Source organism: Tachyglossus aculeatus, chromosome X4, assembly GCF_015852505.1.
Source record: "Tachyglossus aculeatus isolate mTacAcu1 chromosome X4, mTacAcu1.pri, whole genome shotgun sequence".
Lineage (NCBI taxonomy): Eukaryota > Metazoa > Chordata > Mammalia > Monotremata > Tachyglossidae > Tachyglossus > Tachyglossus aculeatus.
In genome coordinates, this window is record NC_052098.1 from 39492772 (window position 1) to 39505590 (window position 12819).

Here is a 12819-nt window from a genome sequence, read left to right on the forward strand (position 1 = left end):
TTCACATTTTTGGAAGCTGTAGGGATCTGGCTGGCCTGAAACCATGAACACAGTTTCCAGAAGGTACCTAATGAACTCTTGGGGAATATCATATGCCCTGGGAAAAATTGGTTGGCTAGGCTTGATGCCATTACTTTGGGCAGTCAAGGTGGTTTCTCATTTGATTCCATCTTTAACTGTGACTTAAGGCAACTCTCTTAACCTTTCTATGTTTCTTCCTCTGTAAACTGGATAAGAATAACTTACTTTCCCTACTCCCATGGTTAATTGAGGTAATGGTCAGGAAATAGGTTGCCCCTGTGGAGAAAAGTTCTAGTTCAAATTATTTTTACAGTTTATTGTTATCTTTATTTCAGCCAAGAACCCTCCTGCACCGGATTCTCAGGCCCACCCTGGGGCAGCATCCCATGCAACTGAATCAACTTCAGGACATAAAATTGCCATTCCAGCCTCATCACATCATTTTTGCTTTTCAATAGACTTACGGAGCATCAGTGATTTAGAAGTTGGATTTCCTGTCAATTGTATTTTAAGGTGTGGTTTCATTTGTGTATGTGTTAACCAGCTTTAAGTCAAAGGGAGACCAGCAATTTTTTTTTTTGACTGTGGAAAACAAGGATGGGTCAGGGCACTTGACCTGTCGTCTTCTGTGTATAGGAACAGTCTGGGGCCCATTATTGTCAGGAGGGGCATGGCTTCCGACTGCAAGGTGTTTTGAAGGGCCCTGCATCTCTTGGTCTACAGCATCAAAGGGTCTGGCAAGGAAAATCTCCTTTAAGCGTCACCAGGAAGGTGTTGAGTGGTGTTTGATACCACTTGAAGTGTGTCAAAGTGATCCTACTCTAGATCGGGGTCATCGAAATATCATCATCATCATCAGAAGCACACTCTTCCTATTGATTCCAGTGGTGGAAATTAAGTGATAACTTCTTTCAATGAAATATTTAATAAAAATCATAGGTGGGGGGGATTCATATGATAATTTTTGGAACATTGTGATGTTAGATTGGCCTCGCTTTTCCAAATTCTGCCAATAATTATTGGGAAAATTGGGAAGCAGCATAGCCTAGTGGAAAGTGCACGGGCCTGGGAGTTAGAAGGATCAGTGGTCTAATCCTGACTTACCACTTACCTGCTCTGTGACCTTGGACAACTCACCTAATTTCTCTGTACCTCAGTCCCTTCATCTGTACAATGGGAATTAAGATTGTGAGCCATATGTGGAACATGGACTATGTCCTATCTGAATAACTTGTACCTACCCCAGTGCTTTGTACAGTGCCTGGTACATAGTAAGAGCTAAACAAATACCATTTTTTAAAAATGTATTTACCATTCATGTTAAATATCAGCAGATAAACTACTTTGAAATGCAAAATTATTAGTATATAATTATCAGTAGTGGATTTTTTGAAAAGTAATAGTGAAAAGGAAGGATGCAGTAGGTATTATGAAGTATTTGTATTGAATAGATGGATGGTACTTGCCACAAGTGAGTTTTGACATAAATTTCATGGGTGTAGAGTTCAGTGATCAAATAACCATTTGAAAATCTTTTACCTAGCCTGGCACTCTTCCTCTAGAATGAAAGACATGGAATTTCTGAGGTGAGTCTTTATAAATTAAGCCAAAAGGTCATTGGAAAAGCCCTGTATCCTGAGCTCATGGTCAAGGTCTAGGCAGAAATGAAACTCCTAAGTGTGTTGGGATAGGCCCACATAGTCCTTAGGAGTAAATTAGGTATCAGAGGGACAGGGGATCTCTAAAAGGTAGAGTGAGAAGGCTTAGACTCTCTTCATGGATCTTCTCTTATTTTGGCATGTCATTTGGGTAAGCAACTTGAACTCCCAGCATTTATTTCCTCATCTCAACCTCCCAGTATTAAACCAGGTACTTGGAGAGCATTCCGTGCCTATAAAGTGCATGGGAGAACTAGTTCTCTGAACAGGCATTGCTATTGTCATTTCCTTTACTGTAAAATAAAGACCTTATTTTTCACATAACTATTAGTACTCCTCAAAGAATTTACAACACTGGACTATTTTTCCTATCTAATCCTCTTCAGATTGTTCGGTGAAAATACTGGCTTGTGTATATTCTAACTGTTTTTAAACACTCTGTTTTAAATGTTTTTCTTATCACTCTGAATAAATTACCATCCATTAATATCCTGAAGTGAGGTGATAACTGTAAAAACAGAACATATATATGATTAGCCTCATTGCCCTTTCTTTTTCTCAGTTGGAGTCTCATTTAATTTTAATGTTGTTCTAATTATGTTTTCTATTATGTGGTGGTGTCCCATAAAAATTAAATCCGCTTCATTTTTATGCTCCCTAGGTATTCATATCCATTCTTTGGAAGTGCCTCTCCTATTATGACGAGCCCTCCTGTGGAAATTAAAAAGAACATGGAAGTGTTTCTTCCCCAGTCTTACTGTGCATTTGATTTTGCAACCCTGCCACATCAACTGCGAGAGACTTTCTTCAGGTAGGGTGTTTACATTTATAAAATATGGATGGGATTATCAGTTATACATTGGTGTTATCAGCCACACCTGCACACATTGATCAGATCTCACAATCAGAAGTGTCATCTTTGAATTTAGCTTACTGTCTTTTCAACGTGGAATTAAAATGCATATGAGGAAAAAAAATGATCACCTTGATCACGCTACAATTTGTCAAACATTGTACTAGGCACTAGGGAAAATACAAAGGAAATTAACTGATGTGATCCTTAAGGAGCTCACAGTCACAATGTCTGGAGAGACACACTCAAGAAAACAATCCAATTCATAAAAAATTTTCCAAAGTTTATTTTTCCAAATAAACCAACAAGGGACAATCAAAGCAGCTCGGGTCAAGCACTCAGCATGAGCTACAAGAGTGGAGAGAGGGCTGATGTTCTCTGAGAAATAGTAGCATTTATTGAGCTATCAGTATGGAGCACTGTACTCAGCGCTGGGGAAGTACCAAACAAATGACAGGATTTCTTATCCATAAGGAGCTTACCCTAGAAATGGGGGAGGCAGACATAGAAACAGTATCAAATTGAGTAATAAAAATGAATAATTAAAAGTACTATTGAATGAAACGCTGAGACTGGATGTGGATGGTTGATGGGTTTATAGAACTTGGGATGCTGGAATTAATCAGGAAAAGATTGTTGAAGAAGGTTGGATTTCAGGAGGGCTTTGATTATGAAGAGGTGTGTGGTCTTTCAGACTTGATGAGCAAGGTTAGTGCAGGCAACAGATCTAAGATCTGTTTCAGACTCACCCACAGATTTACTCAGAGACACTTGGTTCTGTATATAACAGCCAAAAAGTGAAGGCAATAAAACCCGCTTCCTCCCTTCCTGTCACAGTTTTGGTGGCAGTAGATGAAGTTATCTCTGAGAGATTCTTTGACCACTCCAGGGCCATTTCAATGCAGAAGTGATGTGCTATGAGAGGAAAAGTAGGGGGAAACTGACCATTATCTCAATTGGGGGTTGTGCAGAAGGGCAACAAGGAATAACACTAATGCCCATCTGTTGTGAGTGAAAATATGCTTTCCCTCTCAATATAAAACATACTGATCCTAGTGGAGAAGATCTGCCTTTTCTGTGTTGATGCCTGGACTTTCTGAAACCTTTCTTTCTCATCTCCCTTCCTGTTTTAGATTACCACTGCTGGTGGAATTATGGCATAAAGACAAGATGGCTAAAGATCTTCTTCTAGGAATTGCCAGGCTCCAACTTTCAACTGTTTTAACTTTGGAAAAAACCCGTTTCTTAGGGGCTAATGGTGAGCAGTGTTGGCGTCAGACATTCAGTGAAAGAGTGTTGGTTACAGCGGCACAAGGGTAATGCCTCTTTTTGTTTTTAAACAAAAGTACACTGCTGATATGGCTCTTAATTGCATTTTGTGCATTTGTATGTTTGTTTTTCCTCTCTTTTCTTCCCATCTTCTCCTGTTCTGCAAAAACCAGTTTATCAATTCAAAATCTTGTTGCTCTGTTTAATCAATTTGGTACTTTAAATCAAGTATGTTAATACACCTGCATTTATTAAAGATTTAGAAGATAAATAAATAATAATTCTGGTATTTGTTAAGCTCTTACTATGTGCCAACACTGTTCCAAGCTCCGGGGTAGATACAAGGTAATCAGGTTGTCCCACGTGGGGCTCACAGTCTTAATCCCCATTTTACAGATGAGGTAACTGTGGCCCAGAAAAGTTAAGTGACTTGCCTAAGGTCACACAGCAGACAAGTGACGGAGGTGGGATTAGAACCCACATCCTCTGATTCCCAAGCCCTGTGAGCCTTATATGGGACAGGGGCTGTGTCTGATTGGGTTTTAATGTATCTGCCCCTGTGCTTGGCACATAGTAAGCACTTAACAAAGACCACTATTATGTATTGAATGCTCAGCTTACTGTATGCAGAGCACTATACTAAGCGCTTGGGGAAGTACAATTATAATAGAGTTTGTATATGTGATCCCTGCCCACAAGGAGCTTACAGTCTACATGGGTGTTGATAACCATGTTCAAGCACAAAATTTTAACTCTTACTCTGCCCACTATAAATTCATGTGACGTGCAAGTCCCTTTCCATCCTATCACATCAAAATTATGTGCAACTTCACTTTTAAAACCCTTGAATGTTGCAAAACTGTTAACCACTAGGTGGCACTTTCAAAAATATAATTAACTGAATTTCACTCAGTCTTGGAGAATAAGTGGCTTTGGATATTTACAGAAAATACATTTTCTGTCATGCATTTGTATAAATTTTGGATTTATTCAAATGTATGCAATTCACTTATTTTATAGACTTCCCTAGGGGAAATTGGCTGTTTTGAAAAACTAATCTGCGCATCAGGCAGAAACTCCTCACCCTCGGCTTCAAGGCCCTCCGTCACCTCGCCCCCTCCTACCTCACCTCCCTTCTCTCCTTCTGCAGCCCAGCCCGCACCCTCCGCTCCTCTGCCGCTAATCTCCTCACCGTGCCTCGTTCTCGCCTGTCCCGCCGTCGACCCCCGGCCCACGTCATCCCCCTGTCCTGCTGTCGACCCCCGGCCCACGTCATCCCCCTGTCCTGGAATGCCCTCCCTCCCAACATCTGCCAAGCTAGCTCTCTTCCTCCCTTCAAGGCCCTACTGAGAGCTCACCTCCTCCAGGAGGCCTTCCCAGACTGAGCCCCCTCCTTCCTCTCTCCCTCGTCCCCCCTCTCTATCCCTCCCGTCTTACCTCCTTCCCTTCCCCACGGCACCTGTATATATGTTTGTACATATGTATTACTCTATTTGTTTATTTTACTTGTACATATCTATTCTGTTTATTTTATTTTGTTAATATGTTTGGTTTGTTCTCTGTCTCCCCCTTCTAGACTGTGAGCCCACTGTTGGGTAGGGACTGTCTCTATATGTTGCCAACTTGTACTTCCCAAGCACTTAGTACAGTGCTCTGCACACAGTAAGTGTTCAATAAATACGATTGATTGATTGATAATATTTAAATGCCTGTCTCAAATTGTCCATTTGGAGGATATCGAAGGTTCCAGTTAATTTTGTTTTTTATAAGGAATCATTTTTTCTTCTATTTTTCTTTAATTTACTTGTCCAGTTGAGCACAATTTAGCAAGAGAAAATAAAACTAAGGCACAAGAAACTACATTTTTGTTTGTCGGCGCTCAGCTAGATAAATGAAGTTCTCTTCTGATGTTTTTAGAATGGGGATTTATGTGAATAGGTAACCTTGTTTCTAATCTTTATTCTAAAAATATACTCTCAATTGAACTTTTGATTAATAGGTAGGCAGGCCAGGCGACATGTAGAAAACAGTCTAGACCCAGACTTAAGGTGGTAAATATTAAGGAGCAGCAAATTTGGGCATTGTGCACAGGCCCTCCTAAACTGCAAGGCTGGAGCTGGGGGATTACACTTCCTAGGAGCTCCAGCCCCACTTCCCTGCTCCAAACCCCCTTTACTGCCCACCCAACTTCTGGGATGGGGAACATGGCCTAGTGGCTAGAGCACAGGCCCGGGAGTCAGAAGGACCTAGGTTCTAATCCTGGCTCTGCCTCTTGTCTGCTGTGTGACTTGGGCAAGACACTTAACTTCTCAGTGCCTCAGTTACCTCATCAGTAAAGTGGGGATAAAGACTGTGAGCCCGACGTGGGACAGGGATCGTGCCCAACCTGCTTAACCTGTGTCTGCCCCAGTGCTTGACACATAGTAGGCACTTAACAAATATAATCATTACCCTTATTAGTAGTAGTATTTGTATCATTGTGAGAGCTTTGTCTTTTTACCTTTTCTTACTGGCCATGGGGCAGCAATCTCCACCGTTGTGTCACTGAGGTTACTGTCCTTATCATTTTTAGTTATTTGTCATCTCATTTGATTTTTGTCTCTAATCTACTGTAGTGTCAATAGTAACATATTTTCCTCCCTTTATGAGCAGAAAGACAGTCCTCTGAAAATGTTTACTGCCATAATGTAGCGGTTCTGTGAAGTGTTGCTTTACAGCAGGGCACTCTATTTCATTAAGAAATTAGATGAGCGCATCCGCTAACTGGCTTAAAAGCATTCCTAATTTCAAAAAGCTGAAATTGGGTTTGGTTTCCCAGCAGGAGTAGAGTGGTACTGGGTCACTGAGTGCAGCGGAGTCCCTCATTGAGCCCATGTCCTTCCGGGGAACCTGCAGGCTGTGGGGAGAGTGAGCCCCAACTGCCCATTAGGGCCTGGAGTATTGCCATTGATGGGCCCCCAGTGCAGATGTGCTAAGCCCTGCCGGGGTGAACAGTCCCCAGAGGGCTTTAAGACCCTGTCATATGTCATGAGGTGGCACAGTGACAGCAAAGGAAGGGGCCTTAACTCAGAACTCTTCCCCAGGGCCTACAGGGAACATGTTTCGTCCCTGATTGCAGAAGCAACTTTTGTATTGGTGAATTTTAAGTATGGGAAAGAGGACCCTCTTACTGCTGTTACCATCTCTCATCTCCTCAGTCAGTGGTATTGAGTGCTTACTGTGGCTCGAACACTGTTCTAAACACTGTAGAGCAAGTACACCTGATCCTTGCCTTCAAGAAGCTTACAATCTAGCAGGAGGGGACAGACATTAAAATAAATTGCAGGTAGGGGAAGCAACCAAATAGCAGCCGGAAAGCCAAGTACTTAAGAGCTGTGGGGCGAATGCCTAAATGCTTAGAGTGTACAGACTCAAATGCATGGGTGATGCATTGGGAAGGAAAATAAGATGGGGAGATGAGAGACTAGTCAGAGAAAGCTTCGTGGAGATGTGATTTTAGTAGAGCTTTAAAGATGGGGAGAATAGTGGTCTGCCAGATGGGAAGGGGGAGGAGGGCGGGGAGTTCCAGGCAAGAAGGAGGGAGTGAGCAATGGGTCGGCTGTGAGAGTGGAGAGAGTGAGGTATGGTGAGTAGGTTATACCTTCTACAACCAATAATTTTCCTTAGACGGCATGCCATTGCTGGAGTCTCAAAGGAAACTGGCTCATCCCAATCTCCCCTGGAGGACAGCTAAAGAATCAGACTTCTCTTTTAAGTGAGGTTTTGGGGAGTTCAAGCACTCTTTCACTGAAAATCTAATCCTGTTCCTAGTTACCATTTCACTTAATTTACAGAAAATGGTAACATTTAAACTTTCAGTGCAAGCCTCCTTCAGTCTCTTTTAAAGGGAAATGGATGAATTTTTGAAAAATAATCACATCATCACCCAGAATAGAACTGCACTTCAGTGTCTAGGTGGCAGTTAGTTTTTGTAGGTGAAGGAGAGCATAACTTTTCATGGTTTGCTTGTAAATTTCAAATTCTCAGGGATTTTGTCTACACACCCTCTATCTCATGAAAAAAAATCCCAGAAATTGTTTATTTTGGGAAAAAAATCATGGAAAACCAGGGTACTCTGTATACACAAACTCAGTCTACACCTGCATAATTTACCAGTCTAGATAGTTGAGAACGGACAAGCATGACTCCAGAGAAAACATGGGAAATGGAGACTATTTTATCAAGGTGGTATTTGAAAAGAGTTAGGGAGTCAGAGTTGAGCCTCTGAGGAGTAATTATTGTGGCAAAGTTGGGAGGAGAGCAGGTATAGATGTAGGCTAAAGTCTTGAGAACTTTTTGAAAATAGAGAGTGGCTTCTGTGTTTAATTTTGGTGTGTTTGTGAAATGCCTTTTACTGTACCTAGCAATGTTAATCATTCATTTTGACATTAGTAGTCAAAGGTATGACCGGTGGCCCATTATACGTGATCATTTTTAAATAGTTCACATTAAAACTGTTCATGTGAAGACTAAAACAAGAAGTCATTGTGAAATGTAGAATAATTATTTTATTTTTGAATTTATAGGACCAATAAGAAGATAGCTGATCTTTCATATACTGTGACTCTAGAAGATTATGGCTTAGTGAAAATGCAGGAAATTTTTGTGTCTGATTCATCTCAGGTAGGGAATTCCTTTTATTCATTTTAGGAATAAAATGATTCTTGCCTCTTAAGATGTAAAGAGACATTTGGTATTTTAATATTTTTTTCTGTATTCTTGTTCAGAATGTATCCATTCTTCAGCAGAAGCCGCTTTCTTCTCCTCAGGCACTTCCTGTTCCAGAAACCCAACCAAAGCCCAGAGAAACTCTTGAATACAAGGCAGCACTTGAGTTAGAAATGTGGAAGGAGATGCAAGAAGATATTTTTGAGAACCAGGTTACTTTTTAAATGTTAATATAAAATTGCATTATTTGAAAGTGCGAGTAGCAGTGTTTATTTGCCCTTTATCGAAACATAGTTCACAATTAACCTATTGGCAATTTACTCAACTGATTCTATAGCCTGCCACCTACCATAGTCTTGTCTTGTCTGATGCTGTCGAGTCGTCTCCGACCCATAGCGACACCATGGACACATCTCTCCCAGAACGCCCCACTCTCCATCTGCAATTGTTCTGGTAGTGTATCCAGAGTTTTCTCGGTAAAAATACAGAAGCAGTTTACCAGTGTCTCCTTCCACACAGTAAACTTGCGTCTACGCCCTCAACTCTCTCCCATGCCGCTGCTTCCCAGCAGTGGGGAGTCTTGACTTGTAACAGATTGCCTTCCACTCGCTAGCCACTGCTCAAGCTAGGAATGGAATGGGTATGCCTCTGCTTGACTCTCCCTCCCGTAGTTAAGACTGGTAGAGTACTGGAAACTCTCGAGGTGCAACCCTGAGAGAGTTCATCCACCCTATGTTAACTTTAACATGATTTCAGTCAATCACTGGTATTTATTGAGCACTTACTGTGGGCAGAGCACTGTAGTAGCACTTGAGAAAAGTACAGTACAACAGAGTTGGCAAACATGATACCTGCCCTCAAGGACTACAATTTAATTGAGGAGACAGTAGTTAAAATAAATGACCGATAGGGGAAGCCACCAAGTGTAAGGCTGTGTTCATAAATGCTGTGGAGGCTGGGGTAAGTACTCAGGGAGCAGGGAATCAAGTGCATAAGTGATGCAGTAGGAAGGGAAAATAGGGTGGGGCGATGAGAGATTAGTCAGGGAAGCCTTCCAGGAGCCTTCCAGACTGAGCCCCTTCCTTCCTCTCCCCCTCGTCCCCCTCTCCATCCCCCCAACATCTTACCTCCTTCCCTTCCCCACAGCACCTGTTTATATGTATATATGTTTGTACATATTTGTTACTATATTTATTTATTTTACTTGTACATATCTATTCTATTTATTTTATTTTGTTAGTATGTTTGGTTTTGTTCTCTGTCTCCCACTTTTAGACTGTGAGCCCACTGTTGGGTAGGGACTGTCTCTATATGTTGCCAACTTGTACTTCCCAAGCGCTTAGTACAGTGCTCTGCACACAGTAAGCGCTCAATAAATACGATTGATGATGATGATGATGATGATGATGATATATGAATTTAGTAGGGATTTGAAGGTGGGGATAACAGTAGTCTGCCATATACGAAGGGGGAGGGAGCGCCAGGTAGTTGGAAGGGCATGAACAAAGTGCTGGTGGTGAGAAAGTCACAGAGAAGCAGCATGGCCTAGTGAATAGAGCATGGACCCAAGCATCAGAAAGACTTGGGTTCTAATCCCTGCTCCGCCACCTGTCCATTGGGCATCACCATAGTCTTATCCAAGCACTTTTCAAAGTATGAAAATATTTTAATAGGGTTAAAGAAGCCATTACTTTTCATGCCATTTTCCAAAACATGGGCAAGGATTTGGGGACCACAAAGCTGAACTCTTAAGTACATTTTTCTTTGTTATGAAATGTATGATCCATCAATTCATTATACTTATTGAGTGCTTACTGTGTGAAGAGCATTGTACTAAGCACCTGGGAGAGTACAATATAAGAGAGTTTGTAGACACATTCCCTACCCACAAGGAGCTTACAGTCTAGAGGGTATTATAAAATGAGTATTAGAATGTATTTTTTAAGTATGTATAATTCCATGAAATATACTACCACTTCATCATGAAGCAACTTGGACTCTTACGCATCCCAGGACTTTCTTTTTGAGACTAGGTTAACTATAAATTTTAGTGTGTGCTTTCTTTTTTCAAGAAAATCTTCTGCCTTGTCGCTTTACTGAAATATAGTTACATTAAAGAATAATTCACATCTGGTATTCTTTTAAACCTAAAATTGCAAAAGCAGGCTTTTTTTCTGAAGCTACCACAAGAATACAGATGTTTCTTAAACTCAGTTAATGGGGGAGATGAAAAACAAAGAATATTAAGTAGGAACAGTAGAGCAAACCTATGAGGAAAGGGTTTTTTGAAGCTTCTCCCTGTCATCACCAAATAACTGTTCAGAAATCCTCCAGTTCTAAAACCAACATTATTGTGGAATCTTACCAATTTTTCCCTTCTATCCTCATTCCCAAATTCTTAAGAATCACAGCTGGGGCTTGAATCCAGAATTCGACAATTCTGGGACCCCTTTTATTTCTTGTCACTTTTGACACCAGAAAATATATAATGTGGAATAATATATGATTCATGAATAATATCCTGAAACTTATTTTGATCTGGTTTGCTCATCCATAATGAGGACACTATGTATTTTTAAATAATAGGCATGAAAGATGTTGGAAACACAACATCTTGATGAAAATCATTCAGACACTAGACAGGCAGCAGGACATCTTCCATTCCTGATCCCTACCTTCCAGGGAAATGGACTCAGATTAGGATGATTCTGAGTTACTTGTTTGGACCTCAGGAGAAGTTCTCTGGGCTGAAGTCTGTTCCTAGAAGTTCAGGTTAGCCCTGGGTTGGACCTTAGGGTGTACCCAATTTGCCAATGTACCCTGAAGATATGCTCATGTTCTCTCCCTCTCTTTGCTCCCTCACTTTTAGACTGTGAGCCCACTGTTTGGTAGGCTCTATATGCTGCCAACTTGTACTTCCCAAGCGCTTAGTACAGTGCTCTGCACAAAATAAATACGATTGATTTGCTCTCCCCCTCCTCTCTTTGCTCTCCCCCTCTTTTTCTCTTCCCCTCTTTCTCTTTCCCTCTCTTCCCCCTTTCTCTCTAACCCTTTTTCCCTCTCTTCCCTTTTCTCTTCCCCCTCTTTCTCTTCCCTTCCCTTATATTCCCTTATATCTCTCTCCTCCCCCTTTCTCTCTCCTCCCCCTTTCTCTCTCCTCCCCCCTTTCTCTCTCCTCCCCCCTTCTCTCTCCTCCCCACTTTCTCCTCCCCTCTTTGTCTCTCCTCCCCTCCCTCTCTCACCTCCCCCTCTTTGTCTCTCTCTCTCTCCTCCCCCCTTTCTCTTTTTCTCTTTCCTCCCCTCTTCCTCTCACAAATTCTCTGTGCCTCAGTTTCCGCAACTATCAAATGGGGATTAAATACCTTCATTCATTCAATCGTATTTATTGAGCACTTACTGTGTGCAGAGCACTGTACTAAGCACTTGGGAAATACAAGTTGGCAACACACAGAGATGGTCCCTACCCAATAACGGGCTTACAGTCTAGAAGCGGGGAGACAGGCAACAAAACAAAATATATTAACAAAATAAAATAAATAGAATAGTAAATTTGTACAAGTAAAATAGAGTAATAAATCTGTACAAACATATACAGGTGCTGTGGGGAGGGGAAGGAGGTAGGTCAGGGGGGATGGGGAGGGGGAGAGGAAGGAGGGGGCTCAGTCTGGGAAGGCCTCCTGGAGGAGGTGAGCTCTCAGTAGGGCTTTGAAGGGAGGAAGAGAGCTAGCTTGGCGGATGTGCGGAGGAAGGACATTCCAGGCCAGGGGGAGGACATGGGCCAGGGGTCAACGGCGGGACAGGCGAGAACAAGGCACAGTGAGGAGGTTAGCGGTGGAGGGTGCGGGCTGGGCTGTAGAAGGAAAGAAGGGAGGTGAGGTAGGAGGGGACGAGGTGATGGAGAGCCTTGAAGCCGAGAGTGAGGAGTTTTTGCCTGATGCGTAGGTTGACTGGTAGCCACTGGAGATTTTTGAGGAGGGGAGTCTTGCCCAGAGTGTTTCTGCACAAAGGTGATCCGGGCAACAGCTTGAAGTATAGACTGAAGTGGGGAGAGACAGGAAGATGGGAGATCAGAGAGGAGGCTGATACAGTAATCCAGTTGGGATAAGATGAGAGATTGAACCAGCGGGGTAGCCGTTTGGATGCAGAGGAAAGGGCGGATCTTGGCTATGTTGCGGAGGTGAGACCGGCAGTTTTTGGTGACGGATTGGATGTCCTTAGACTGAGAGCCCCATGTGGGACACAGGCTGTGTCCAACCTGATTAACTTGTATCTACCCCAGTGCTTAAAACAGTACTTGAAACATAGTAAGCA

The 12819-nt window shown here is 42.1% G+C and overlaps 1 protein-coding gene and 1 non-coding gene across 4 annotated transcripts in view; one reads left to right on the forward strand and one right to left on the reverse strand.

The window, feature by feature from the left end:
- CEP120 (centrosomal protein 120) overlaps positions 1-12819 on the forward strand; it is an 81259-nt gene that overhangs the window by 24186 nt on the left and 44254 nt on the right. For all 3 annotated transcript variants that reach the window (XM_038769644.1, XM_038769643.1, XM_038769642.1), the window contains exons 10-14: positions 357-534; positions 2341-2490; positions 3666-3848; positions 8367-8463; positions 8568-8720. In XM_038769644.1, the coding sequence (XP_038625572.1) occupies positions 357-534; positions 2341-2490; positions 3666-3848; positions 8367-8463; positions 8568-8720 (761 nt within the window). The remainder of the gene's footprint in view (positions 1-356; positions 535-2340; positions 2491-3665; positions 3849-8366; positions 8464-8567; positions 8721-12819) is intronic.
- LOC119948328 lies at positions 9092-9229 on the reverse strand. The gene has a single exon (XR_005456732.1). It is a non-coding gene; the product is annotated as a small nucleolar RNA SNORA7 (small nucleolar RNA).